The 24,701-nt window shown below is 37.7% G+C and overlaps 1 protein-coding gene across 5 annotated transcripts in view; it reads right to left on the reverse strand.

Annotated features, from left to right (window-relative positions):
• Positions 1-24,701, reverse strand: part of EXOC4 (exocyst complex component 4) — a 945,346-nt gene that overhangs the window by 798,552 nt on the left and 122,093 nt on the right. For all 5 annotated transcript variants that reach the window (XM_072650117.1, XM_072650119.1, XM_072650120.1 and 2 more), the window contains one exon: positions 17,567-17,741. In XM_072650117.1, the coding sequence (XP_072506218.1) occupies positions 17,567-17,741 (175 nt within the window). The remainder of the gene's footprint in view (positions 1-17,566; positions 17,742-24,701) is intronic.

A 24,701-nucleotide genomic window follows, 5' to 3' on the forward strand; every position in this document is an offset into this window, starting at 1 on the left:
GATTGTAAATGTAAGTATTGAGGCTGGCTGGATTAAATACTAGGATTGTTTCCCTGACATCACATCTTCCAACCTCAGAAATTACACTCAGAGACTTCTTCCTAGCAGATACACAGTCCAAAAAGGCTAATGCCAAAAAGTGTTTATGTTTCAGTGTTAGTCTTTTCTTAGTGTGCATTGTGAAGGTACATATGTGATAAAAAGAAAAAAGTGGAGGGAAAAAGCATCTGTCTGAGTAATCACCAAACAGAAAGTTTTTCTGTTTTCCAGAAGGTGTCAGCAGCTCTTTAACAGTAATGAGGTTTATACAGCACAAACCCCAAATGATTCACTGTCAGATTAGACCCCACCAAGCATGGGCATGAGAAGCATATGGCCTTTTCCCAATCTAAAGATCTTTTTCATATATTCTTGGATAATTCATCTCTCTGCCTCCAGAGCTAGTCACAACGGGACAATGTGTGAAGAAGCTCAGCACATCAACAACTGCCACGAGTCTGCAGTTCTCTTAACTCACTTCCAGAAATGTTGCAAGCTGCTCATAAGTAACCTGATCCTCAGTAGCAGGGGAATTTTTAAAAGTCCAAGTTAAGAATGCCAGACATAACTAATAAGGACTTTGCAGACTCTTGGGTAGACTTCACACATTTATGTTTGAGTTATTTTTTTAAGAAAAGAACAATACTCATGAAGGCAAATCCTTTCACATTTCCCCTCTTCGCTTGTGCTGATTCATAATCCTAGAAGATGAGCACTACCATCTCGTTTATAACTATCTCATTTATAACACTTCTCAACACACTTATCTTTAGGTTGAAAAAGTTATAATAGCTTGTATTCAAATAACTCTTCAACTGAAAGCATCATTGTCCCCATTTTAGAGGTGGGGAAGCTAGCCTGTAACCCTGGTCCATAGATAGGGAAGGGCAGAGCTGGGGCCAAGCTTCATGTTCTGGACTCCAAATTCCACCATACCTCACTTCGTGCTTCTTTATATGGTAAATATGGACTTCAATCTTTCATATGAGCACTATACCTCACTGTCCCACTAAAAAGACACAGTTTAATTCTGCCCTAGAATGAAAAAAGAGACAATTTCTGGTTCTCTTTAACTCTTCTCAGAGGGGAAATCCAGAAGGCAGAAGTGTCTGACCAGAGACTACAAAATAAATACTTGGTAACCATGGCAAAAATGATGCTAATTAGGAGAGATCAGCTGGGTATCTTTAAAATTATGCTCTCACAAGTCATTTGCTACTATAAAGTGACACAATCACAGGAATTTAAATTTCACATCCTTTTGGTTCCTTCTTTTTTTTTTTTCTTTAAACAGGACTTTCAAAGGACACCATCAAGCACTTTTTGATACAGCTTTTTTTTTTTTACACTCAATTATTTGTAAAATTCTCATGAAGCTTGAAATTAAAATTTCTTTCCCTTACCAACTTAGCCCTTTTCCATTTGGCAAACATCTTTTTTCTTCCTGCATCTCTAATGGAGCTGAAAATTAATATGACTTTTTTGTTTAATTCCTTGGTTATGCAAAAGAATCATCAATGATTTTAGCAAGGTTTTGGATAGTAGCACTGGAGTTACAATAACAGTCTTACATTTCTATAGCACCTTTTCTCCCAAAGGACCACAAAAACATATTACAAACTACTTTTAGAGAAACACCTCTGACGCCACTGAAGCATAGCCACCCCTCAGGTGAAATGCACTCCCTGATTAAATAGCCTTACTACTCAAGAGCTATAGACTGGAAACTCAAAAGATATCGAAGGAAGAATTGAGAGGAGGAGAGAGTAATTGACTACAGAAGTAAGAGCGGCTGACAGGTGAAAATATGATGAGGAATATTTAGCCAAGGATGAGGCACACCAGGATGAAAGACACGTGGATGAGAAATCTCCTGCTCCAGAAGTTTTTCAAGAAAATGATAGACCAACTGTATGCACAGATTTTTTAAAAATTTATCCACGTTTAAAACTGTCATTACCTTTCCCACACTTGCCAAGGAAACAGGGTAACAATGCAGTCAATAACAATGAGTGACAGGACAGTAATATTGTTTGTTAACAGTTTTGCTTGCCCATAACATTTTAGGCCACATACTGGCAAGTCTGCATTAATTTGAATGATTAACGAACATTCTTCAGTTTAGCACGATTTAAGATGTCTTTCAAAAGATAGAAAGCTGCCTCAGTTATCCTCCTAGAATCTTACCTAAGTTATATGACATAATTTCTAATGAGGAAAAGCTAACTTCAACACCCAGAAAAAAACACCAGTTTTACATGGCATCTGAAAGCCCATCAGGCTAATCAATATATAATCAATACATATCCAACACTTGCAAAGAGACTGCTAACCACTCTAAGGAAGCAGAAGTAAAGGGGAAGGTAGACACACTAATACCTTGCTGTTGGAATTGTGTGAAATTGAACCATTCCAGAAAACAAGTTGGAATCATATGAAAAAAGTCATTAAATTACTGGTACTCTTTGACCTAGTATGAGGCACATATGCAAATGAAATACAATATATATTAAAATATTCATAACAATACTTCTGTGTTAACAAAGAACTGGAAACAGAGTAAGTAGACATCAACCGGGAATTGAGTAAATAAATTAGGCACAAGAATATAATGAGATGTTATTGTACATTAAGAAACAGTGAATATGGAGAATTCAAAGAAATGTTGGAAGGTAAGTGAATGCCAAGGGAAGAAAACAGAAACAGGAGAACAATACACAATAATGTAAAAGAAAACAACACTCAACGGCAGCTGAAATCAAATTAATTGCAATGACCAATCTTGGTCCCAGAGCAGAGATGATTAAATACACTTCCCTCTTATTGGAAAGAAGGTGGAAGGTCTTTGGGGGTGGAAGTGCTATAGAGACTGTCAAATATAATCATGCTGTCAGTCAGTTTTGTTTCACTGCTTTCCTTTCATTTTTGAGAGCAGGGATATTCTGAACTGACTGTAACTTTAAACATAACAAAAGACATTAATGAAATACATTTCTTAAAAGTGTAAATAAATAAAAAACCAGAATTCCTGCCCAGAGTAAAATAGTTGAAGGCATCAGGTAACATGCTCAAAAGAAACTATCAATGTAAAGACATATGTGATACATCAAATAATCTCTGTAAGCTAGGTAATCTAAGAATGGAAAAAGAGAGGTTACTTTACATGAGAGAAGTTCTTAACATCTGTTTGTGCCATGGACCTCTCTGGCAGTCTGGTGAAGTCTATTTATGCCTTCTCAGAATGTTTTTAAATGAAATTACAAATGAAACCATTTGTACTAAAATACAGTTATTAAAATATTTTTAAAAAGTTCAGGGATGCCATGTTATAAATTCTTATATTAAAGTTTTACTGAAGCAAAGGGTTCATGTAGAAAAATTAGAGGCTAATAAGGGTGAAGAGATACTGTGGGGTCATGTCAAATCATAACTCAGAGCCATAAGGAACTTTTCCTATGATCTATGAAAATGAGGTCCAGAGATGTCATGTGACCTGCCTTTTGTTTTCCAAGGCATGAAGTAGCAGAGTCGGGATTCAAACCCAAGTCCCTGATTTTTGACTCTTTCCCTTACACTGGATGGTCTCTAATATTAGGCCAAGGAATCTGGATTTTATTCTACAGGTTGTAAAGAAGCATTGAAGGTTTCTGAGAAGAAACAACAGTCAACATTTTGGGAACATATGCTCCCTTAGCAATAGAAGGAGACACTGAGATAAGAGTCTGGCACATATCCTTTCATCATCACCACCATTCAGAAAGCTAAAATTCTTAAAGTAGATTTTAACCAAAACCTATTTATACCGCCAACTTTATCAAGGGCACAGTCTGAGGCATTGGTGACTTGGTCTGGTATACATTCTACTCAAAGATTTTGGGGAGGGAATGGCGGGGATATCAGGAAAAATCCCACTTACGAGAGGATTTAATCAAGGTGTTCACTCACTTTTGCAGCTGTTCAATTCCAAAGGCCAGACACCCACCTGATGTAAAGCCTCAATTCCTTAAGGATTCAGTTGCCTTTAAAATTTCGATCTGACCTCATATGGACCAATCTTCCCTGAAATGATGTCACCATACTCCAGCAAAGTCTTATATTATTTATTACATTTCTATTATGGAAAAGAAATCCTCCTCCCACCCCATCCTACCCCCCACAAAAAACCAAAAACAACAAAAACAAGGATAGTGTCCCAGGCAACACTACAGGTCAATTGTGCAAGTCAATTTAGTCACTGTCAATCTCAGCAGTATTAACAACGGGCCAGGTTTATAAAATCAAGAAACATAATTCCTTTTTTGATCACAGTAGGTGATCCATTCAGCATCACAGGTGCAAAGTCTGAGGAAGGAGAAATGAAAAAGACCTAATGGGCCATTCACTCAGTAACTCTCCTGGTATTACATTTAATCCAATATGGGTTCAAATGTCCAAAGAAATGCAATGCCAATTCCCCTGGAAAGTATCCTATAGCCAAACAGTTCTCACTATCAGAAATTTCCCCTGGCATTATCTACACTCTGCATTTGATTCCTTTCTGCTATAACTCATCTATGCCCTTTCTGGGAGATGACTAATTAATTCCTCCTCTTTCCTTATATTTGCATTTTTTAAAATACTATAAACTCAATCATTTCCAAATTTTAAATCTGGATCTGAAATTTCCATAAAAATCACATTACCTATATTAATCAGTTTTCCCATGAAATTTCCAAGTGAAATATTCTCTTTTTTTGTCCTTTGGTAAACATAACACAGGTGAATAGACTGATATTCAAGAATTTGTTCTAGTCTACTGGATCTAAGGATGGTTCAGGACAAACCTAAACAAGTATAAATAACCTCAGGGTCCTTGAAGAAATTCGTTTAGCCCCTGTTATCTATAAGGCTTAAATGAATCTATTTATTATCACCTGTGAAAATGCCAAGGTAACTCCACTGAAGTGTGGAGATTAAACTACTGAAAATTATGAGAAGGGCTGTAACTCACTTCCAGTGACTAGCTTAACCATGCTGTTATTTCAATAGCAGTTTACTGCCCCAGCCAGTAAAGGTTATCACTTTCTTCCCCCTGAAAGAAACAGAGTTGTAAAGGGTGTCAGAGGTCACCTAGTTCAGCCCTTACCTGAATAGGAAAACACAATAATATGCATGAAAAGTTATCAATAAGCCTCAACTTAAAGACTCAAATGATGGAGAACTCACTGCCTTCCAAGGCAGCCCATTTCAATGTTGGACAGACAGCTTGAATTGTTAGGAAGTCTTTTTCTTATATAGACCCAGAAATCTACCACTCTTACCAGTTTGTGCATACCATTCACTCAATTTTTTTAAAACACACAAAAAAACTTTTCTCAGCTTAATTCTCGAATTGTTTTGGCTGCTCTTCTTGGGATTCCCACTCCCTTGTCTGTATGATTTCGGTACTAGCATGTCCAAAACTGAAGCAAATGAACCATATGCCACAACCAGAACTCTATATAAAGAGACTATCACTTCTCAACTTTCTGACATTATTCCATTTTGTGCACTGATAAAAATAGCGCTGGCCTTTTTTCAATGCCATATCATGTTGCTAACATACTAATCTGCTGTCAATTATCACTCTGGCTTGTCCCCAGTGAGGCCAGACATCCCTCACAAGAACTTCCTTCATTTGCTGCAGTTCACTTAGTAGCAAGTTCCTTACTATTAAGAACTAATTATTTTAAGTGCAATATTTTTTTTTTATCAATATTCAAAACACTTCAAAAGCTTTACTCAGTTAATCTATCCTATAGTTTTCTGTTAGGTACCAGATGCAACTATAATAATATTTACCTCTGTGACCTAAGTCATTAGCATTATCCACAAGTACATAAGAGAAGTCTAGAACAGGAAAAGTCATCCATCACCAGTTATCTGCCATGTGAGACAGCATATACAGGGAAGTGGTGGCCAAAGAGGGATATTTTGGTTTAAATAGTTGCAGAGGTAGTTAGTAGAGCCACGAGGAACTAGAACACCCTTTCCAGGAGCAATAACAGACTTGATTCAGTTATGGTTCCACAAGAGAAAAGGGAGGAGGGCTTACTTGGCGGTACCGTGGCACTTTGTGAGATGGCCTGAGACTAAAATGAAATAGGACTGGAGCTGATCCTGACGACTGAGGCAACCACAAATTAGTGGGACAGGGGCCCAAGGCAAGCATTCCAACAGGAAAGGGTTCAATCATGCAGGGCTTAGCTTTGGCTCTCAGTGGCATGGCAGCTTGAGAGAGGAGTAAAGGCTCTCAAATATACATTCTGTCAAGCTTTCACCCTGGCTAGAGAAACGATCATTGTTTCTTTCATTAGCAGAATCCATTCAACTAATGGAGATTTTATAGGCCAAATTGGAAAGAATATTATAATAGAAAATTTGTCATTGCCTTTTACCTCAGAAGGTTTGAGGTTAAGGTCATAAAAAACATTAATATCTGGATACTTAGTTTCTCCTCAATTTTAAAATTAAGCTTTGCATACTCAAATCATGGTATAATTTCAATTCTTTAAATAAACACTAGAATTACTTCAGACACTACTAAAACGCAAACCATCAATGGAGAAGCAACTAGGAAGAAGACTGACTATTTCCTCAGAAGTACCACAGCAGCAAGAAATGAAAGTAATCTGTGCTCTTTGCAGATACAACTACATAAAAAAAGGTACATGGATCATATCCATACTGTTTTACTAAAAAAAAAAACAAAACCAACACAATGGTAAATAGATACACACAATAATTTCAGAATTTATAACTTTTAGAGCATATAGCAACAAACCTTAGGGGTCCTTTAGCCTAATGGCCTCATTTTACATTAGGAAACTGAAGCCCAGAGAAGAAATGGCATTCATCACCATCAGCCTCATCACCACCAACCATCATCATCATCATCACCACCACCACCACCATCACCTCCATTAACAGCACCATTATCATCACCGTCAACATCACCATCATCGCCACCATCATCACCACCCTCAGAGTGAATAGAAAAATTAATTTGGAGTCACGAACACCCAGTTTCAATCCTAACTCCAATGCTGATTGGTCACGTGACAATGGTCACTTCACCTCCAGGGGCTTCAGTTTCATTTGTAAAAATGGTGACAATGATACCTGCAGTACCTCTACTTCACAGACGTGTGAGGCTCAAATGAGCTCATGTATATAAAGCTCTTTGTAAACCCCAAAGTACTACGTAGATGTCAGTCATTGCTGTATCCGTAGCTGCTGCTAACACAGCTGTGTGCTTTTAAGTGCTAGAAATAAAGAGTCAAGGTGGTCCCCGACCTTAAGGGATTTACAATCCATCTAAGGACAAAAAACACAAGACAAACAAAAGATGCATCCCAACACATGGCAGTATGTCAAGTGTCAAAGAAATGACAAAGAGAACAGGTGCCACAGCAGCTCAGCAGAAGGAATGATGTCACATTTAGATTAATTTGTGAAGTAACAGACAAATTGTGAATAAGATGAATAAAACAAAAGTATGAATGAGGAATATGGGGATTTTCAATCACAGAACCAACCAAAATACACTTAACATGAACCTTGGTGGCCACGGTTTTATCAATAAAATCAAATTTGTTATGCATAAAAATCCTAAAAACACACAATGTGAAATAGTTAATTTCACACATATCCACTGAGGAATATTCTCTGATTCCAAAACATCGTATACAAGATGAATTTCCCAGTTCTGCAAGGCCTCCTTAATGATATCACCCTAGTCATACAAAATCTACCAGAGTCATCTGACTCAGTTTTTTAAAAAGAAGTAATCCTAATGAGCCAATTCACCCACAGCCATCAGGCACAGTACATACTCTAATGCACACAGGTCATACACAGTGGAGGAGGGGAGGAAGAACACTCAGCTGGGAAGGGAGAAAAGCTGTGTCACTAGCATCTCCAGGAGGACTTGAATGCTTAAGTCAACCCTTTTACAAAAATGACTACCAAAAATGAATGTACCACTGAGAAGCTGTGGGGTGAAATAATACCCAACTGTTGAGTACAATCACACAACTAGAATAAACAAGGAAGACAAGAAATAATGTCACATCTTTTCTTGCCATGATGTCTTACAGAAGATGGAGAAGGACTCTGGAAAAGAGCACACTAAAAAACCAGCCCTGTTAACATTTTACCACACTGAAAAATGATCAACCGATTAGGAGCCCTCTGAGTTGTCATGAGCCCAAGGTTGTTCATTTGACTTTTAAAAACTGCTTCAAAAGAGTTATGTATGATGCACACTTACTTCCTAAATTCAAATTCATTTTACTTTGTTAAAAGAATCCTGTAAAATCCCTTTAAATAAATGGCAGCATGACAGAGAAGTATTAAAAGTAGGGTTAGGAATGTGTTCTACACAATTAGAGGAGGAAGCCTTCATAACCTAAATTCTATATGTGATTTTTTGGCTTCATCCGAATAGGAAGCCAGTTCTACCAGTCTGAGCCACATCTCAGTTAAATGACTTTCCCAAGGTCACACAACTATAGATATGAAAAGTACAGTTTGAACTCGAACCTTCCTGACTCTAAGGCCAGTAAGCCTTTCCACTACCAAACACTGCCTCTCAAAGGTGAAATATGGAATTTAAATTTCCTGGCTCAGTTTCCCTATCATGGTAACAATGTGACAAATGACAAAAAGAGAAAGATTTATAACAGTTTCCATAAACTCAGTGCCTAACAATATTAGAAGGAAAAAGGGGAGTTTATTTCTCTAAATGAAAATTCTCTAAATTCTCTAAAATTTTCTTTTAGTTGCTCTTTTAATTGCCATTGCTTTAATCTGACCAAAACTGTTAACATTTCCTATTATATTCCAATACCATTCAAACAATTAAGCATAAGAAGGCAAGAGTAAAATGTTGACCTTTATTTTGTAATGAAGACTCAATGAAAGTTTCACATCACTGTAGCTCTGGTTCAGTTACTAAAAGGAAACTCAAAGGAGTCAATCATGACTATTTTCATAACTAGAACCAAAGGCTGTTTTGAATCAAATGAGCTAAAATATTTTCCCACATAAACAACATAGACTATGCATAATTTTAATTAAGGCAACACTAGGAAATAAAATTACCTATTATCCCAGGCAGCATTTTTACTTTCTTTTCATCCACAGTGCCTGACACATAACAAGCACTTAATAAATGATAAGTAAAAAATAAACATGAGAAGGCAGCATTTAGCTGAAACTAGCCTCTGGGTCCTGTATTCAAGTTCTACCCCAACACATACTGGCTATGTGACCCAGGTAAATCACTTGACCTCTCAGTACCACAAGCAATTCTGTAATTCAATAACCAAATTCGATAAGGATGCATTATGCATTACATACTGAGGTACTGAGAACAGAAAGACAAAAATGAAACAGCTGCTGCCCTGCAGAAGCTTACATTCTGACGGGGGAAATACATACATAGATGCTAAATACCAAACATATAAATAAAGTAATTTCTGAGGAGAAACTGGGGGGATCAGGACAGGCTTACAGTAGGAACTGGCACTTGAACCCTACCTTTTAGAAAAAGGGAAAAGGAGGGACAGCATGTCTATTCCAGGAATGGGGAACATTTTGTCCAAAGGCACAGAAACAGGAGATAAAATGCACCAGGAAAATCCAACGGGCCACTCTGACTGGAATGCAGAAAGCATGGCAGACTGTTACGTGCTGTAAGGCTGGAAAGGGAGGCTTGAGTTGGATTGTAGAGAGCTTTAAAAAGAAAACTGGGGAGTTTTTGTATTTTATTCTATAGAAGGGAGAGAGAGGCAGAGGGAAAGAAGGGAGAGAGGAGGAGAGGGGGAGAGAGACGGAGATAGAGAGACAAACAGAGAGAGGGAGAGAAGGGAAGAGATTGAGAGACAGAGAGAGAGCATACATACCACTGGAGCTTCCTGGACGTGGGAATTTCATTGTCAGGGCTGTACTTCATAAATATCAGTTTAGTAACTGTGTAGACAATGAACTGGAAGCAAGGAAATTAACTGGGAAGCTCTTAAAATTATCAAGATGAGGACTCACAATAAGGCAGTTGTAATATGAGTGGATACAAGGGAAAGGATTTGAGCTGGATAGTGGAGGGCAGAATGAACAATCTTGGCAACTGATTGGAGGTGAGGAAAAAAAGTCTAAGACTTTAAATTGCGGAATAACTGAAGATTTGCATTTAACATGAGTTTTCTCATTGGTAGCTCCCTATACTGATGATATTACAGGTTCAAACCACGCACACACATGCACAGATGCACACCCATACTGACCCACAAAATACCCCCACATTTTCCATCAAATGTTCACACAGGAGTCAACAAACAGCTATGCTGCTGATGGGTAAACTCTCCTAGCTACAGTACTTTTCTTCTACTCTGTCTCCTGCCTGTGTTTTGAAAAGATGGGGTGACACTCCCTCCCAGTGTTTCTCCCATTACTAAAACCTCTTATCATTTACTATGTATTAAAGACCTCCTATACTCCTTGGCCCAAAGCTAGGACCACAGTCTCATAGAGTCAACTAGATAGAAGATGCTTATTTACTATTATCTGTATGATCCTGGGAAGTCACTTAACCTCTTTGGGTCTCAATTTCTCCACCTGTAAAATGAGTTGATGAAACTGACTGGCCTCTAGAGGTCCTTGTGGGTTCTAAATCTAGGACCAAAATGTCAAAGATATTTCCTGAGGGAAGCATTCTTTGTTTTGTAAATGAAAACCCCTTAAAATTTCAATAAACTCTCCAGTTCAATTCAAAAAGCATTTTATTGAGCATCTTCCTAGCAAAGACATGTACAAGGTGCTGGGGTATCAAAACAAAAATGAAGCAACAGTCTTGGCCTTCGACTTCTGTGCTAAGCCCTAGCTGAAAAGTAAGAATAAGCAGGGATATCAAAAGTAAAACAGAAAGGAAAGGCAACAACCACAAAAGGTGGATGGAAAACCTATCACTGGGCCTCTCTGTGCCCATAACATTTCAGAATCAGAGTGGAACTGGAGATAAAAACAACATCTAGAGTGATTTTACAGATAAGGCATCTGAAGCCTAAAACAACAAGCTCATTTGCCTAAGGTCACATAGTGAGTGAGCAGAAAAGGTAGGATTCAAACCTCGGGCTCCTGACTTGCTCTACAGAGATCATTTTACTGCAACCTAGCTGCCTTTTCTGGAAACAGCTAAAACAAGAGCAGCCAGAGTAGCTTTCTCAGGGTGGCCAGGGTCTGCAAAGCAACCCTGGGGTGACTGGGAGAATTCCTGTGGTGCCTGAAATGGTTCAGCATGGTAAGGTTCATTCACATCAAAGCAATGGAACAAATCAAACATTCTAGCACCAAAAACAAAACCACATAGACTGTACCTGCACATGTTATAGGGAGATAGGGCTAAAAGAACCACCATACCACTTCTTAGTTACCGTTTTAAGCATCAATGGTGGCGAAGTGATGGGGACAGGGGACTTAGCTGCCAATATGTCTAGTCTGTAAACTAATTTGGGGGAAGACGTTTTAATTTTAAGCTTCACAAGCTGTCTTATATCCTTCAGTATATATAATCACCAGGTTCTCTATTTGAGCAAAACATCACCCAGTGATAAAGTTATAAATGTAGCAGCAGAAAAGAAACTCATGAAATCCATAATGTCTTTCTAGAGAATTAAGATCCCCAAAATAACAGAGGCTGTCTATAGGGCCAATAAAATGAAAAACTGAGCTTATTCAGCCTTCCTTTCATATGTTATGTGGCCTAAAACACCATGGAAAGTTAACTTCTAAAAGTATGGTTCTCTATTAAGCAGAATATACAAAGACCTCTGAATAACCCAGTTCTAGACTTAAAACACAGAACAAAAACTGCAGTTGTCTTCTGGAAAATGCCCTGCAGGCCACAGATCAGGATCATCTGTTTTTGCTGCTTTTCTTAACTTGTCAGCACCTTTCAGGCTTCCTGTCCAGGAGGTTAATTTTATCCCCACTAAACACTGATGCAACAACATACCTCAAATGCCTCACCATGATTTTTATATTGTCTCTCCAGTGAATCAACTAAGGAAACTGAGATATTAAAAGGAAAATACACATCCTTGATTCCTCTCTGTCACACCTCTTATTCAATCTGTTGCCAAATTCTTTCAACATATACCACATATGCCCCCTCATTCCTATGACACTGGTGCAGGTCTTTGTAGCCCCATACCTGGACTGTTATAAGAGCCTGCTGATTGGTCTCTCTGCCTCAAGTCTCCCCCCTCTCCAGTCCATCCTCCACTCTATGTCAAACTGATCTTCCTAAAGCATAGGTTTGACTACGTCACACACCAGCATCCCCATTCAATAAACTTCAATGGCTCCCTATCATCTCCAGGAACAAACTGGACTTCAAAGATCATCATAAGCTTACTTGTTCCCACTCGAATCTTCTAACACCTGATAATCCAAATTCTACTCTGTGATCCAAGCTCCTTGCTGTTTCTCACAAGGTACCCTATCTCTTGACTCCAAACATTCTGACTTGTCACTTCCCATGTCTAGAACGCTCTCCCTCTCCATCTCTGCATCTGGGCTTCTTTCAAGTCCCATGTAAACATATTTTTCCACAAGAAGCCTTTCCTGACTCCCCCCTCCCCCCATGCTTGCTAGTGTCTGTCTTCTGCTGATTACAACCAAGTCTCAACAAAAGCAAATAATGAATCTCCTGAAGTAGCTGCATGTATTCAAATTCACACCTTTTGAAGTTAAATTGTATAAAATATATTAACTGTTTCCAGACCAATGGAAATACAGTGTTACTTACAATAATGTGCAATCTCTACAATCAGACAGAATTAATTATTTGCCCTAATCAAGACCTCTAATTTATCCTGTGCATGTCTTGCTTATACATATTTGTTTTCCTATTTTGCTACTTACTTCTTGTATGACCTTGGACAAATCATTTAACCTCTCTAGGCCCCATTTCCTCACCAAAAAAATGACAGCTTTAGATTAGATGCCCTGTAGGGTCCCTTCCTGCTCTGAACTTCTGGTTTTGTAATCCTTAAAGCACTATATAAATGCGAGCTATTACTCTTTGAATTAACAGCCTTCATAACACATAATCCACAGCCACCCCCTAACCCAAGTAGATACAAAGCTCAATCCACAACAGCTATGTGAATTATTTTGTCTTAAAATGGGACCCTTTCTCCAGCAAATTTTAAGTTTATTTTTCTAAGGCACAAGTAACCAAGGCATACTTCATTCAAAGTCATCCTGCCACATCTTTTGTACTGCATGACACAACGGGATGTTTTGTGTTTTCCGGTGAATCTCAGACTTGCATACCTTGAAAGTGTGTATTCGACAGGATGACAGGCATGCCACCAAGTAGGTGACATTTCAGAAGGTGCTACTGTTGCTCTGAAGGCCAAAACATGTATTTCTATTATCACAATTTCCAAAAGAGTGTAAACCTGAAAACGGAGAGCAATGGTGTGAAGTCGAAGGACTGACACCAAGGCAGGAGGAAGTTATGACACCCTGTTACTGCAATGGCCTTGTCTCCCAGCTGTCTTTCCTTAGACACAAACATGTTGAGACAAACGAGCCTTCCAACCACAGGCTGGATTCCACCTGCTGGGGAAGGCATAAAAAAATGTAAATTCCACCATCAGCATCTTTTAAATACCAGGCAATATTTTCTTTTCTAAAATTTACTCTGCAAAGGAATGCTTCAATGTTCTGGCAAAAAAAAAAAGTAATTAGAGAAAGTATCTTTAATTCTGTCCCCCAAATGTTTTAACTCCATTAATCATAATATGCTGCCTCAGTTATTCATGTTGTTTAATACTTAGCAGCAGGTGTCTCGTTCTTCTCAACTAAATATTTAATTCTCAAAAGTAGTTTATATTATCCAAAGAGAACTGCACCAACAGCTCTGCTTTAGAATGAAACTGGCTAGATGTATAAAAATCTACATAAACATTTAAAACAAAAACAGTCTTCCCTAAATGTTACATACAAACAGACTTTAACCTAATTTATGTTCTAGACAGCTCTCAGGACCATCCTTTGTGCCAGATTGCCATTGTGAGTTCAAGGAATAAAAGCCATAGTGCTGAGGGGTCTAGTTCAAATGAAACTGGATGGTTATTCACTGTGAATATTCTTGTGTGTGTTCAATGCAACTGAACAGGCATATGCACTGTTATAGCTGTGCATTTTCTAAGACATCAAGAAAAAAACAAAAGTTATTCCCTCCCCTCCCGGCCCTTGCCAACTAAAAAAAATGCACATTAAACTCCATCACTGTCCACGATAATATCCCATGTCCTAAAGAGCAGAAAAGATACAGTAGAAAAGTAAACTACTTCCTCAGCTAACTTCGAGTAACTTGACATTACTAGTAAGATAAAGTCTTTCCTGACTCTAGTCTCCCATTTTTCTAACCCTCCCTGTGCACCAAATTAATCTTTTAAAAATTTTGCTCTTATGATGTCATCTTTCTAGTTCAAAAATCTTCAAAGGCTGATAAATGCCTATGGAATAAAGCATAAACTCCTTAATGTGGCAGTTAAGGCCTGAGACATGATTCCAATTTTACCTAAAACTACTTCTCTCCACCAACCCACAGCTCAAGCCAGACATACTCACTGTTGCCTAAATACTTTGTATACTCTCTCCTTCTATCTTTCTTCCCATTTAGAAAATGTCCTCCCCCTTTTCTATACCTACATGAATTTGGGTACCCATGACCTATTTGTATCATTCAAAGATTACCCCATAATCACAATTCCTCTTTGAAATCTTCCACACCAACCAGAAGAGAGTTTTTCTTTCTCAAAGCAGCCACAGCATTCATTTGGCAGTAACTACATAATGATTCAAATTTGTATCCCTTCTTAACCAGTCTGTTGCATCTGACACAAGTAATGACCTTCCCATCCTGAATGCTCTCGCCTTTCTGAGTTTTCATCACACTATTCTCTTCTGATCTGACTGGCTCCTTCTCAGACTTCTATGCTGGTTCATTATTCAAATGATAACCCAGATGTAGGTTTTCCTCAAGGCTCTCTGTCTCCTACTCTTCCAACACCTCTCGGTAACCTCACCAAATCCCATATCATCTAAATGCTCCCAGCATAAATATGTCAAATCCAGGTCTCTCTCCTGAGCCTCTGGCCTCTTAGGCTTCTGGCCTAAAGGTCATTTCAAAGAGAGTATCTCAGAGACATCTTAAAGATAACATGTCCAAATCTGAACTCATTAGCTTTCTGTCTAAGCTCTCTCCTCTTCTAAACAATCCTATTTCTGTTGTAGGTACCACCATCTTTCCAGTCTCCCAGGTCTATAACCTCAGTATAATTCTGGACACCCCACTCTTCTTCAATGAAGTATTCAATCTGACCATTTCTAGGTGCACATTTCTCATATATGACCCCCCCCTCTTTGAACTCACATAGCTTGCACTTTAGTCTAAGCCCTCATCACTTCTTACCTAGATTATTTCAATGGACTCCTAACAGTCTCCCTACCTTAAGTCTCTCCTCATTCCAATCCATCCTGTACACTGCTGCCAAAATAATTTTTCTTAAACACAGATCTGACAGTTAATGATTCCATACTCAGCTAATTCCAGTATCCTCCTACTGTCTCAAGGATTTTTTAAAAAGGCTGTTTAGTTTTAAAATGCCTATACAATCTGGCCGGGAGAGGTCTTATTGGACATTACTCTTTCTCCTACACTCTTTGATCTAAACAATCAGGTCTTCTCTCTTTTCCTCACACATGCTACTGTGTCTCCATTACCTGTGCCTTGGCCTGGACCATCCCCCATGCCTGGCATATACTCCCTCTGTACTTCATAGAATCTTTCTCTTACTTGAAGAGTACTGTATTCTATATGGAATCTTTCCTGACTTCCCCAACCTGCCAGGTCCTTTCCTCCTAAACTATCTTGTATCTAAATTGCATTACGAAGATAGGGCATCCCAAGTCTTAGTGAGATTTTAAGCTTTAGTGGCTTAAGCTAAGACTTTCAGGACACCCTGTATTTTTATTCATTTACTTTTGGTTTATGTGGCATATATTTATTTCTGTACTTTTTGCCTCTCCATGAGAATGGAAGCTGCCTGTAAATAGGGACTGTTTCCTTTTTTGTACCTGTATTCCCAGTGTCTAGGACCTAGCGGAAGCTTAAAATATACTTGCTGATTGATTATTTGAGGGCACTGAGCATGTCAAGCTTCTTTTTTCTATACCCTACAGGCAATCAATACTCAATCAATGTTTCTTTACAGAAAGACTGAATTTCTACAACTGCTCAGAGTAACTGATGAACTGGAAGAAAAGTGCTAAGTCTGATAACCACTAGAAAGCCAATACATCACCTCTCTTGCCCCAAAACACTTTATGAACTTGGTGAATGGAATAACACTGGACGTGGAGGGCTGTGCTAATAAACAAATACCACACACATATGAAAACCTGGGTCAAAGGATTGTGCCAAACTTGCTGATGAATGAGAAAAAGAAGAGAAGGAAGGGAAAAAGGACAAGAAATTTTAAAAAGAAGAGCAAATCATTTTACAATATCAGAAAATTTATCCTATTTAAAAAAAATAAACCATAGCATTTGATTCCATGTTCAGCAGAATCATTTTGCACATCTAACCTACTGTCTATTTTTCACTGATCAAATAACTCATGATAACATTACTATAAACAAGTTATAATATTCCCAATAAATTCAAAAACTTCAAGATTTTCTAAACCACTATTAACTCATGGGAAGGTCTGTAAAGAAAACAGACAATATCAAATAATTAAATGAGGTAAGTTAACATATATATAATTCTGCTGTGGAAAATTTCAGCCCTTCACCTAGGTTTCATGTTCATACTTTGTCCTATGTAACTTGAAATATAAATTTATAAGGAATGAACTATAGAGAGAACTGGGTAAATGAAAAGTACAATTCAAAAGACATTATAATAAAATTGGCTATGAACATAATATCTCATCAATACCCATTTGGAAGACCACTATGCATTAATGGAGATTCATTTCTTAAATATATAGCTCATAATGCAAAAAGAGAGCAATTACACACTAATTCATGAATTAAAATCCTCCTTATATAACTTAATTTCTACAACCTTATCAAAAGAACTTAACACCCAAGCTCACATTGTCCATAAAACAGTGAGGTGAGCAAGCATAGTAATTACAAAATTATCTGGAAATGTGACTGATTTCTGCAAGTTAAAGGACACGACAGGGAAACAGTTGGATATCATATACCATTTGAAAACCTGTGAACCAGTAGTCTACTCATATGCAGTACAAAGACTTGGTTGAGAGATCTTTAGTGGTTGGTAGATGTCCATGGCAGCACCAGATCACCTAATAATTAAATTCTCTTCTAAGCCTGCTCCTATCATTAAAGGTAATATTTGGGAAGTGATACTTTTCTAAGATCCTGCTCTATCCCAGTATCTTTTAGAAGGGAATCTCACCTGCAGGACATCTTGAATCTTGACCCAAACATCTGCCATATCATACAATTTGATGTCTTCATGCTGAGTTGCTGGAGGCACAACTGTCTGCTGGAGGTATCCCAGGACCACAGAGTGGGCAGCAGCCACAGCATTGAATTTGTCAAACAGAAGTTCCAGAAGCTCTAGAAGCAATCTACAAAGCAATGACAGAAATGGTTTTCATTCCACTTCAAGAGAAAAAACAAACCTTAACTATGGAGAAGAAAGGTGTCACAATACCTCTAAAGAAAGGGGCCTTAGAGGTCCTATCATCCAACTCCTTCATTTTACATAAAGGAAAACTGGGTCTTAGAGAAGCTAAGTAACAACTTGCCCAAGTTACTTAATAGTCAAGTTCCACAGGCAGCCCATGGTAGTGCTTGGATCAAAACCCCTACCCACAGACTGTGCTCCCTGTCAAGCTCCTGCTAACATACACATTAGATGTTAAAACAAAGAGACATTGTAAAATGCAATGGATCAGGCTTTATATATAGCTGAAGTCATTCCCTACCTATAAAGCAGGCACTTTCTAATGAGCATTGACTTTTCCAATTACCTATGAGGCTTTATCATCTACTATTTAAGCAATAGAGTACAACAACAAAAACGTACCCAGAACCACCTTTAAAAAAGTCTAATATTGACTCAAGGGAATGTCTTGGTCACATATATTACATTTACTGTAATTCATTAGGGCAAAAACCATTATTAGTGTATCAAATTTACAAAAAGAACTCAAGGCACAAAGAGAAGGGATTTTACTTGAGATCATGGATGAAAAATGAACTGTCATCTAATACCCATTAAACAGACAGGAGTGACAAAAAATAAAAATGTTAAAATATAGGAGGGTGCAGAAGAAAGCTCCCCTCCCCCACAAGGTGCATCCTGCTACCTAAGAATTTAGTGTTTTGCAAATCTAACTGTTTTGGAAAACCATTTGCAATGATACTAGAAAAATCATGAAACTATATACAGCCTTTGACTTTTGCCATGGTTGGGTCAAGACAGAAAGGTCTCATATATGCCAAAATATTCATTAATAACTCTTTTTGGTGATGGAAAAATAAACTGGTTGCCCATCAATCAGGAAATGGATGAACAGGCTATTATACAAATATAATAAAACAATGTTACACTGTAAGATATGAAGAATATGGAGAATTTGGAAAAACTTGGAAAGATTTATATGAACTGACACATAAAGAAGTAAAACAGAATCAAGAGATTAATTTGCACAAAGACTATAATAATGTAAAGAAAAACATAATGAAAGACATCAAAACAGTGATCAATGTATCAGTTTAGAGTTACACAGAACCTTAAAGGAATGATATCTTCCTCTAAACACCTTATTTCACAGGCAAGAAAACTAAAATTCAAAGAGAAGTGACTTGTCCAAGATCACTCAAGTAGTATGTGGTAAAGGTGGGATCTTAACCCAGGTCCTAGGACTCCACATCCAGTGCTATTTCCTTTCCATCAGATGGTAGTCTACAGGAGCGGAATGGCCAGTGAGTTGATTTGTTTTGCTTAAATTTTGAAGGAAGGATCTCTTATAAAGGATGGGAGTCAATGAGAAGTAAAAAAAAACCAAAAAAACAAAAACCTAATGCTAAATAACATTTTTTAAAAATGTTATCTTCTTTTAAAAAAAAGACTAGAAACAAAATGTCCCTACTTAAGAGTTCTAGCCATCTCTGTTTATCTCAAAATTCATTTTCAAGATACTTTGAGGAATAGCCCTTGTATAGGTGAGGTATATTTAAAAGTGTCCATTTGCCTCTAGTTCACTGAACAATAACTGATCCATCTCAGGGACTGCAATGCTCTGTTGAAAGCTTTAGGCCCAGTACCAGCTGTACAGTAGATGCTTAATGGTAGGCACAGAGTTGGTGCTTAATAATTGCTTACTGACTGTTGGCTTCTCATTCTCAATGCCACAATTCTCTACGTGCTTTCCTTTCCTTGCTAGGCTACCAGGGCATTTCTTTCTAGGTTCCTTGAAGATTCTCCCAATAATGACATCTTTGAAATAAAATAAGCTGTCCACACCGCTGTCCAAGTTCTACTGGCTGGCTCCCAAAAGCTCTCTTGATATCATCGTGTACCTTGCCATAGAACAGTTTGTTCTAGAATATAACAATTGGAAATCTCAAAGAGAACTGAACGCAGGAGTCTCATATATACAAAACAAAACATGCCTCTCTACCATTAAACTCTCTCCCCCTTAGACTTCGTTGATCAGTCTCTCTCTCTCCTGACTACAGTAGTTTGTGCCCAATTATTACACACTGCTTTATGTTATGATGATTCAAACAAAAGTCTGATCTCCACTATTAGACTAAAACACACACTAAAATTAGGGGCCATGACTTATATAGATGTTGTGTCTCTTGCACACAGAAAGTCTCTTGCACATAAATAAGTATTTGCTGAATGAACAAATGAATTCAAAGTGTAATGTGAGAAGATTATAGGACGTATTCACTTGTAAAATCTATATGCACAGTTCCTGAAAAGATTTATAAACCAACCTAAAAAGCAGAAACGAGAAGCAAGAGAACACATCACAAGTGTCAATTAACAAGATTTTATTATCATTCATAAGAGGTCATAACTACAACCTCATCAAAACGTACAGCATGTAATCTGTTCCTATGGCTTCTTTACTGCCCAATTATTATAATTAATGTGCCAGTGCAACAGTCCATAACTATCTTGTGATAAAACACCAACTTCCATTTGACACTGTAATTCAGAAGAGAAAGAATCAATGGAAATTTATCTAGTGATCTACACTATGTATGTACATTTATAAAACAGTACAGGTGAGCAGTCATTCTAACCCTTCACATGGCAGGTTTTTCTTTCAACAATCTGCTGTTGATATTTATACACACAATTAACGATACCAATTTCTGCTTTCCCTATATCTTGTTGAAATGTTCTCATAATGTCATCCAGAAGGAAAACAGATGAGAATAATGTTCCTCAGGATTAAGTTCTGGGTTAGGAACTAATTTGTACAACTGTTAAAATCAATTTCAAATAATATGTGGACCCAGAAAACAGTAAGCCTACATTTACACACAAAATCAAAAAGAGTACATTTAGTTTAAAACAAAATACTTCTAATGAAACATCTGTCCAGAATCACGTAAAGAAAAACACGGAGTGACTGAATATGACATTAATGAGTAATAACTGATAGCGAGCTAGCGTGCCCCACTGCTATCCCTCTGCTGTCAAGAGAACTTGTGGAAGACTCTCTCCCCGCCCCCCGCCGTTCCCACCTATACAGTGAGATTGATCCCCTGTGGGGAACCTTCTGGGAGGACACAGAAAAGAGTTCCAGGAATGGTCAGGAAAGGATGGACTGTGTTCTCAACTTCACTGGAGAGAAAAATAGCATCAGTGAGGTTGCAGATTCAGGAGTGCACTGTAGTACGCTGGCATCATCCAAATCCCTCCCTTTCCAGCTGCTACATCATGAAGAAGCTGCAGGTAAGTCACTGCAAACCAAGAGACAAGACAGCCTGACAGCAAAAACAGTGTTGGCTGGAGAATCAGAAGATCCAGGTCCAAGTCCTAGATCCATCCCACAGCAGCTGCCTAATTATTGATGGGCAAATCACTTCACCTCTCTCAGTCAGCTTCAAAAAGGGGAGGGAAGGGACACTCAGAGAGAGACAACAAGAGGAGAGCACTAGGGAGCAAGCATCAGACAGCTCTGACCAAGGGTTAGCCATTCCCTGCACACTTCAGCCAAAGGAACCTCATGCTACATCACTGGGGCAGTCCTGCCCAATGAGAGAAAATCCCCAGAGCTTCTACCCAGGAGATGGCACATGTATTTAAGCACACATAGAATTATCTAAGTAAAACATGACAGCCTGGTAGTACAGCACCTGTTATCATCTCCTCAGTTCTGAGAGATGAGAGAGACAAAAACAAAAAAGAAAAAGAAACCTATGTTGTGATCCAATGAAAAGACATACAACAAGAAGATTTTTGGCTTCTGAATCTCCCTTGCCTAACTTTTCTCCCAGGAGGCAGCGCTGTACAGTGACGAAAGCCATGAGACCTGGGCTGACAGCCAGTAACGCTACGTCATCATCATAGCTTACACTGACATGATACTTTACGGTTTACTAAAAAATGCTAGATCTTCTCCTTGAATCCTCAAAAGAACCATGCGAAGCTCATGGTGTTATTTCCATTTTGCAAATGAGGAAAGTGAGGCTCAGAGATCATGACATAGCTAGTGTGTATAAGAAGTGAAAGCGAAATTCAGAGTCTCTTAAGACACGAAGTCCACTACCTGCCACACTGCTGTTGACGGGCCTATGATCTTGAGAAAATAATTTAACCTCTCTGAGCTTCCATGACCGTATTTACATATACATACATATGTGTGTATACACAAACACATGGTGAGAAAACTTGCCCAGACCAATTCATAGGGTTGCTATGAAGATCAAATGTAATAATGAAAGTGAAGATACTTGAAAATTGTAAAACACCATAAAAAAGGAGTCATTAGTATTAGTCTGCTCTTCTCATTCTTATTTCTTTTTTCCTGATCTCTCTTTTTCTTATTTCTTCTTCCTATCTTCTATTTCAATTTCCTCTCCTTCATCTCTCATCTTCTTTTTCATTTTCTCTTATGCTCCTTCTTCTTTCTCTTCATTACTGACATTTAACTGCTCTATTAAATACCATTTCTACTATGCCCTATGCAGTTCCCATGCCATAGCGAAAAAATTTTCATTGATTCTAGACTCCTTACTTTCAAATTCCTTCCACCTAGTAGCTTTCACTGAGATTTGTCTTCCCTATAAAGATATTGCATCTCCACTCATCCTCTCAATCACTAACTGTACCTTCTTTCCCTAATGCACTGGAAGGGAAGTTGGAATACTTCTTGCTCCCCAACAGCCTCTCCCCTTCAGACTTTCAGTCTTTCACTCTCCCTTTACCACTATAACTCAACAACTTCTCCCTTGAAGGTTACTCAACAAAAATTTCCCACTCTAATCCTGATGACCTCCTCCAAGATTCCTTCTAGCTCTAAATCTGTGGTCCCAAAATCCTACTGCTAGTTGTTATACAGGAATAAAAGAAAAAGACCAAAAAGTTATTAGTAATGAATCAAAGATAAGCATGACAAAATAAAAACTGGCATTGTTAGAAGAAGAAAATGCTATCTAGTCATGGGTAGCAACATTTAGAGAGCCTTACTACCAATAATACTTCTTTTGTATTTTTCTCACTTTAATTTTTTTTATTTTTAGTTTTCAACATTCACTTCTATAAGACTTTGAATTCCAAATTTTCTCCCCATCTCTCCCCTATCCTCACCTCAAGATGGCTTTTTTTAATCTTATGGAGGACATCTGTGATACTGACAAAATCCTTTGGTGAATATATCTATATATTCATAGAGATATATAGATACCTTCCTATTAAAAACTTCTCTAATACCAATGCTTACAGGATCACTGAACAAAGCTATCTCTCCAGTCACATTTTTCATGGTGTCCTACTTGATTCTTATGTATACATGGAAGATACCTTAATTGAGAAGTACCTTTGAGACAGCATCTTACGCTGAATCAAATGCATTCTTAGAAATCAATAAACAATCAACAGCAGGATATTCTTTTCAACAGTTCTGATTCAATTGTATGACTTTAAAGATGTGGTCAATTACAAAAAACTATTTGTTAAAATCTTATCTTTTGCATTCTTATATCTTCATCAATGTCATGCATAAACGCATACAGAAATATTCAAATGCTGATTTTTTTTTTTAATGATGTCATCCCTGGTTTTTTACTGGACAGAGCACTAGATTTGGAGAGATGAAAGAAGCTGTGAATTCAAAGACCACCTCAAACATTAGCTGTGTGTCTCTGGAAATAACCTCCCTCAGCCTCAATTTCCTCATTTGTAAAATAGGAATGATACTCGCACCTACCTCTAAGGATTATGGTGAGGATCAAATGATATACATAAAGAGCTGTTTGGGGGGATAGTGAGTTTAGAAATGTGGAATCTGAGGCAAACAAGAGATATGTTAATAAGTTGACAGAGGAATACAACTGGATTTCAGGAGGGAAAACAAGGCTAGAGATATAAATTTCAGACTTACTGGTATAGAGATACCAGGTAAAAGAGTGGGAAATGCATCTGTATGCCTATCGCTGTCACTCTTTCTGTCTCTAAATACACAAACACACACACACACACTTTGACTAAATTTAGGAAAAGAGAGATGGAAAGGGGAATAGCAAAACAGACAAAGAATGAGGAAACAAAGATGTAAAGCAAGGGTTATGCAGGGTCAATGAAGTTGAGAGCAGAGACTGTCAAAAAAGGAGAGTTAGGTCAGAAACATGAAAAACTGTGGAGGAAAACAAGGATTTAGAAAAAGATGTTGGATTTGGCAATTAAGAAGCCTCTGGTGACTTTAGCAGATGTAATTTTATTAAAGTAGCAGATGCAAAAAAAAAACCAAACTATGAATGGTTATGGACAGATTTAATTATCAAGGAATAAAATATGTGCATATTGACTACTCATCCCAGAAACTGAAGACTACTTTCTCTTCCTAAGTAAATAATAATGATGGAGAAGAGTTATCACATACTATAAAACAATACTTCATATAGAATTCCTAATAAAGAACCTACTTTCTTCATCTAAATATTAACATATAAAGTATCTATAAGCTAAAGTATGTAGGTAGTATGTACTTTTAACTTCAATACTATAATAAAATCTCTCTAGAACATGAAAGAAAAGGATCTAAGACAGAAAAAGAAGGCATTCTAACAACCTGTCTTTGCTTTTCTGATTGACTCTGAGGGAGTGAAAGGTAATCTACTAATTTCCTTTCATTAATATAATTTTTTTGTTTGCATCAAGTACTTCCACTATAATACACAATCCTTAGGTGTCTCCTTCCACTAAAGAAACAAAATAAAACAAAACATAAAACAGGCAAAATGGTGGAAAGAAGGAATTTTTAAGGAATATGCATAGCTGGTATAAAAAAAGATAAGAAGAGTATATATATGGTCTAAAGACACTTTATCAAACTGTC

This window comes from Notamacropus eugenii, chromosome 3, assembly GCF_028372415.1.
Source record: "Notamacropus eugenii isolate mMacEug1 chromosome 3, mMacEug1.pri_v2, whole genome shotgun sequence".
Classification (NCBI taxonomy): domain Eukaryota; kingdom Metazoa; phylum Chordata; class Mammalia; order Diprotodontia; family Macropodidae; genus Notamacropus; species Notamacropus eugenii.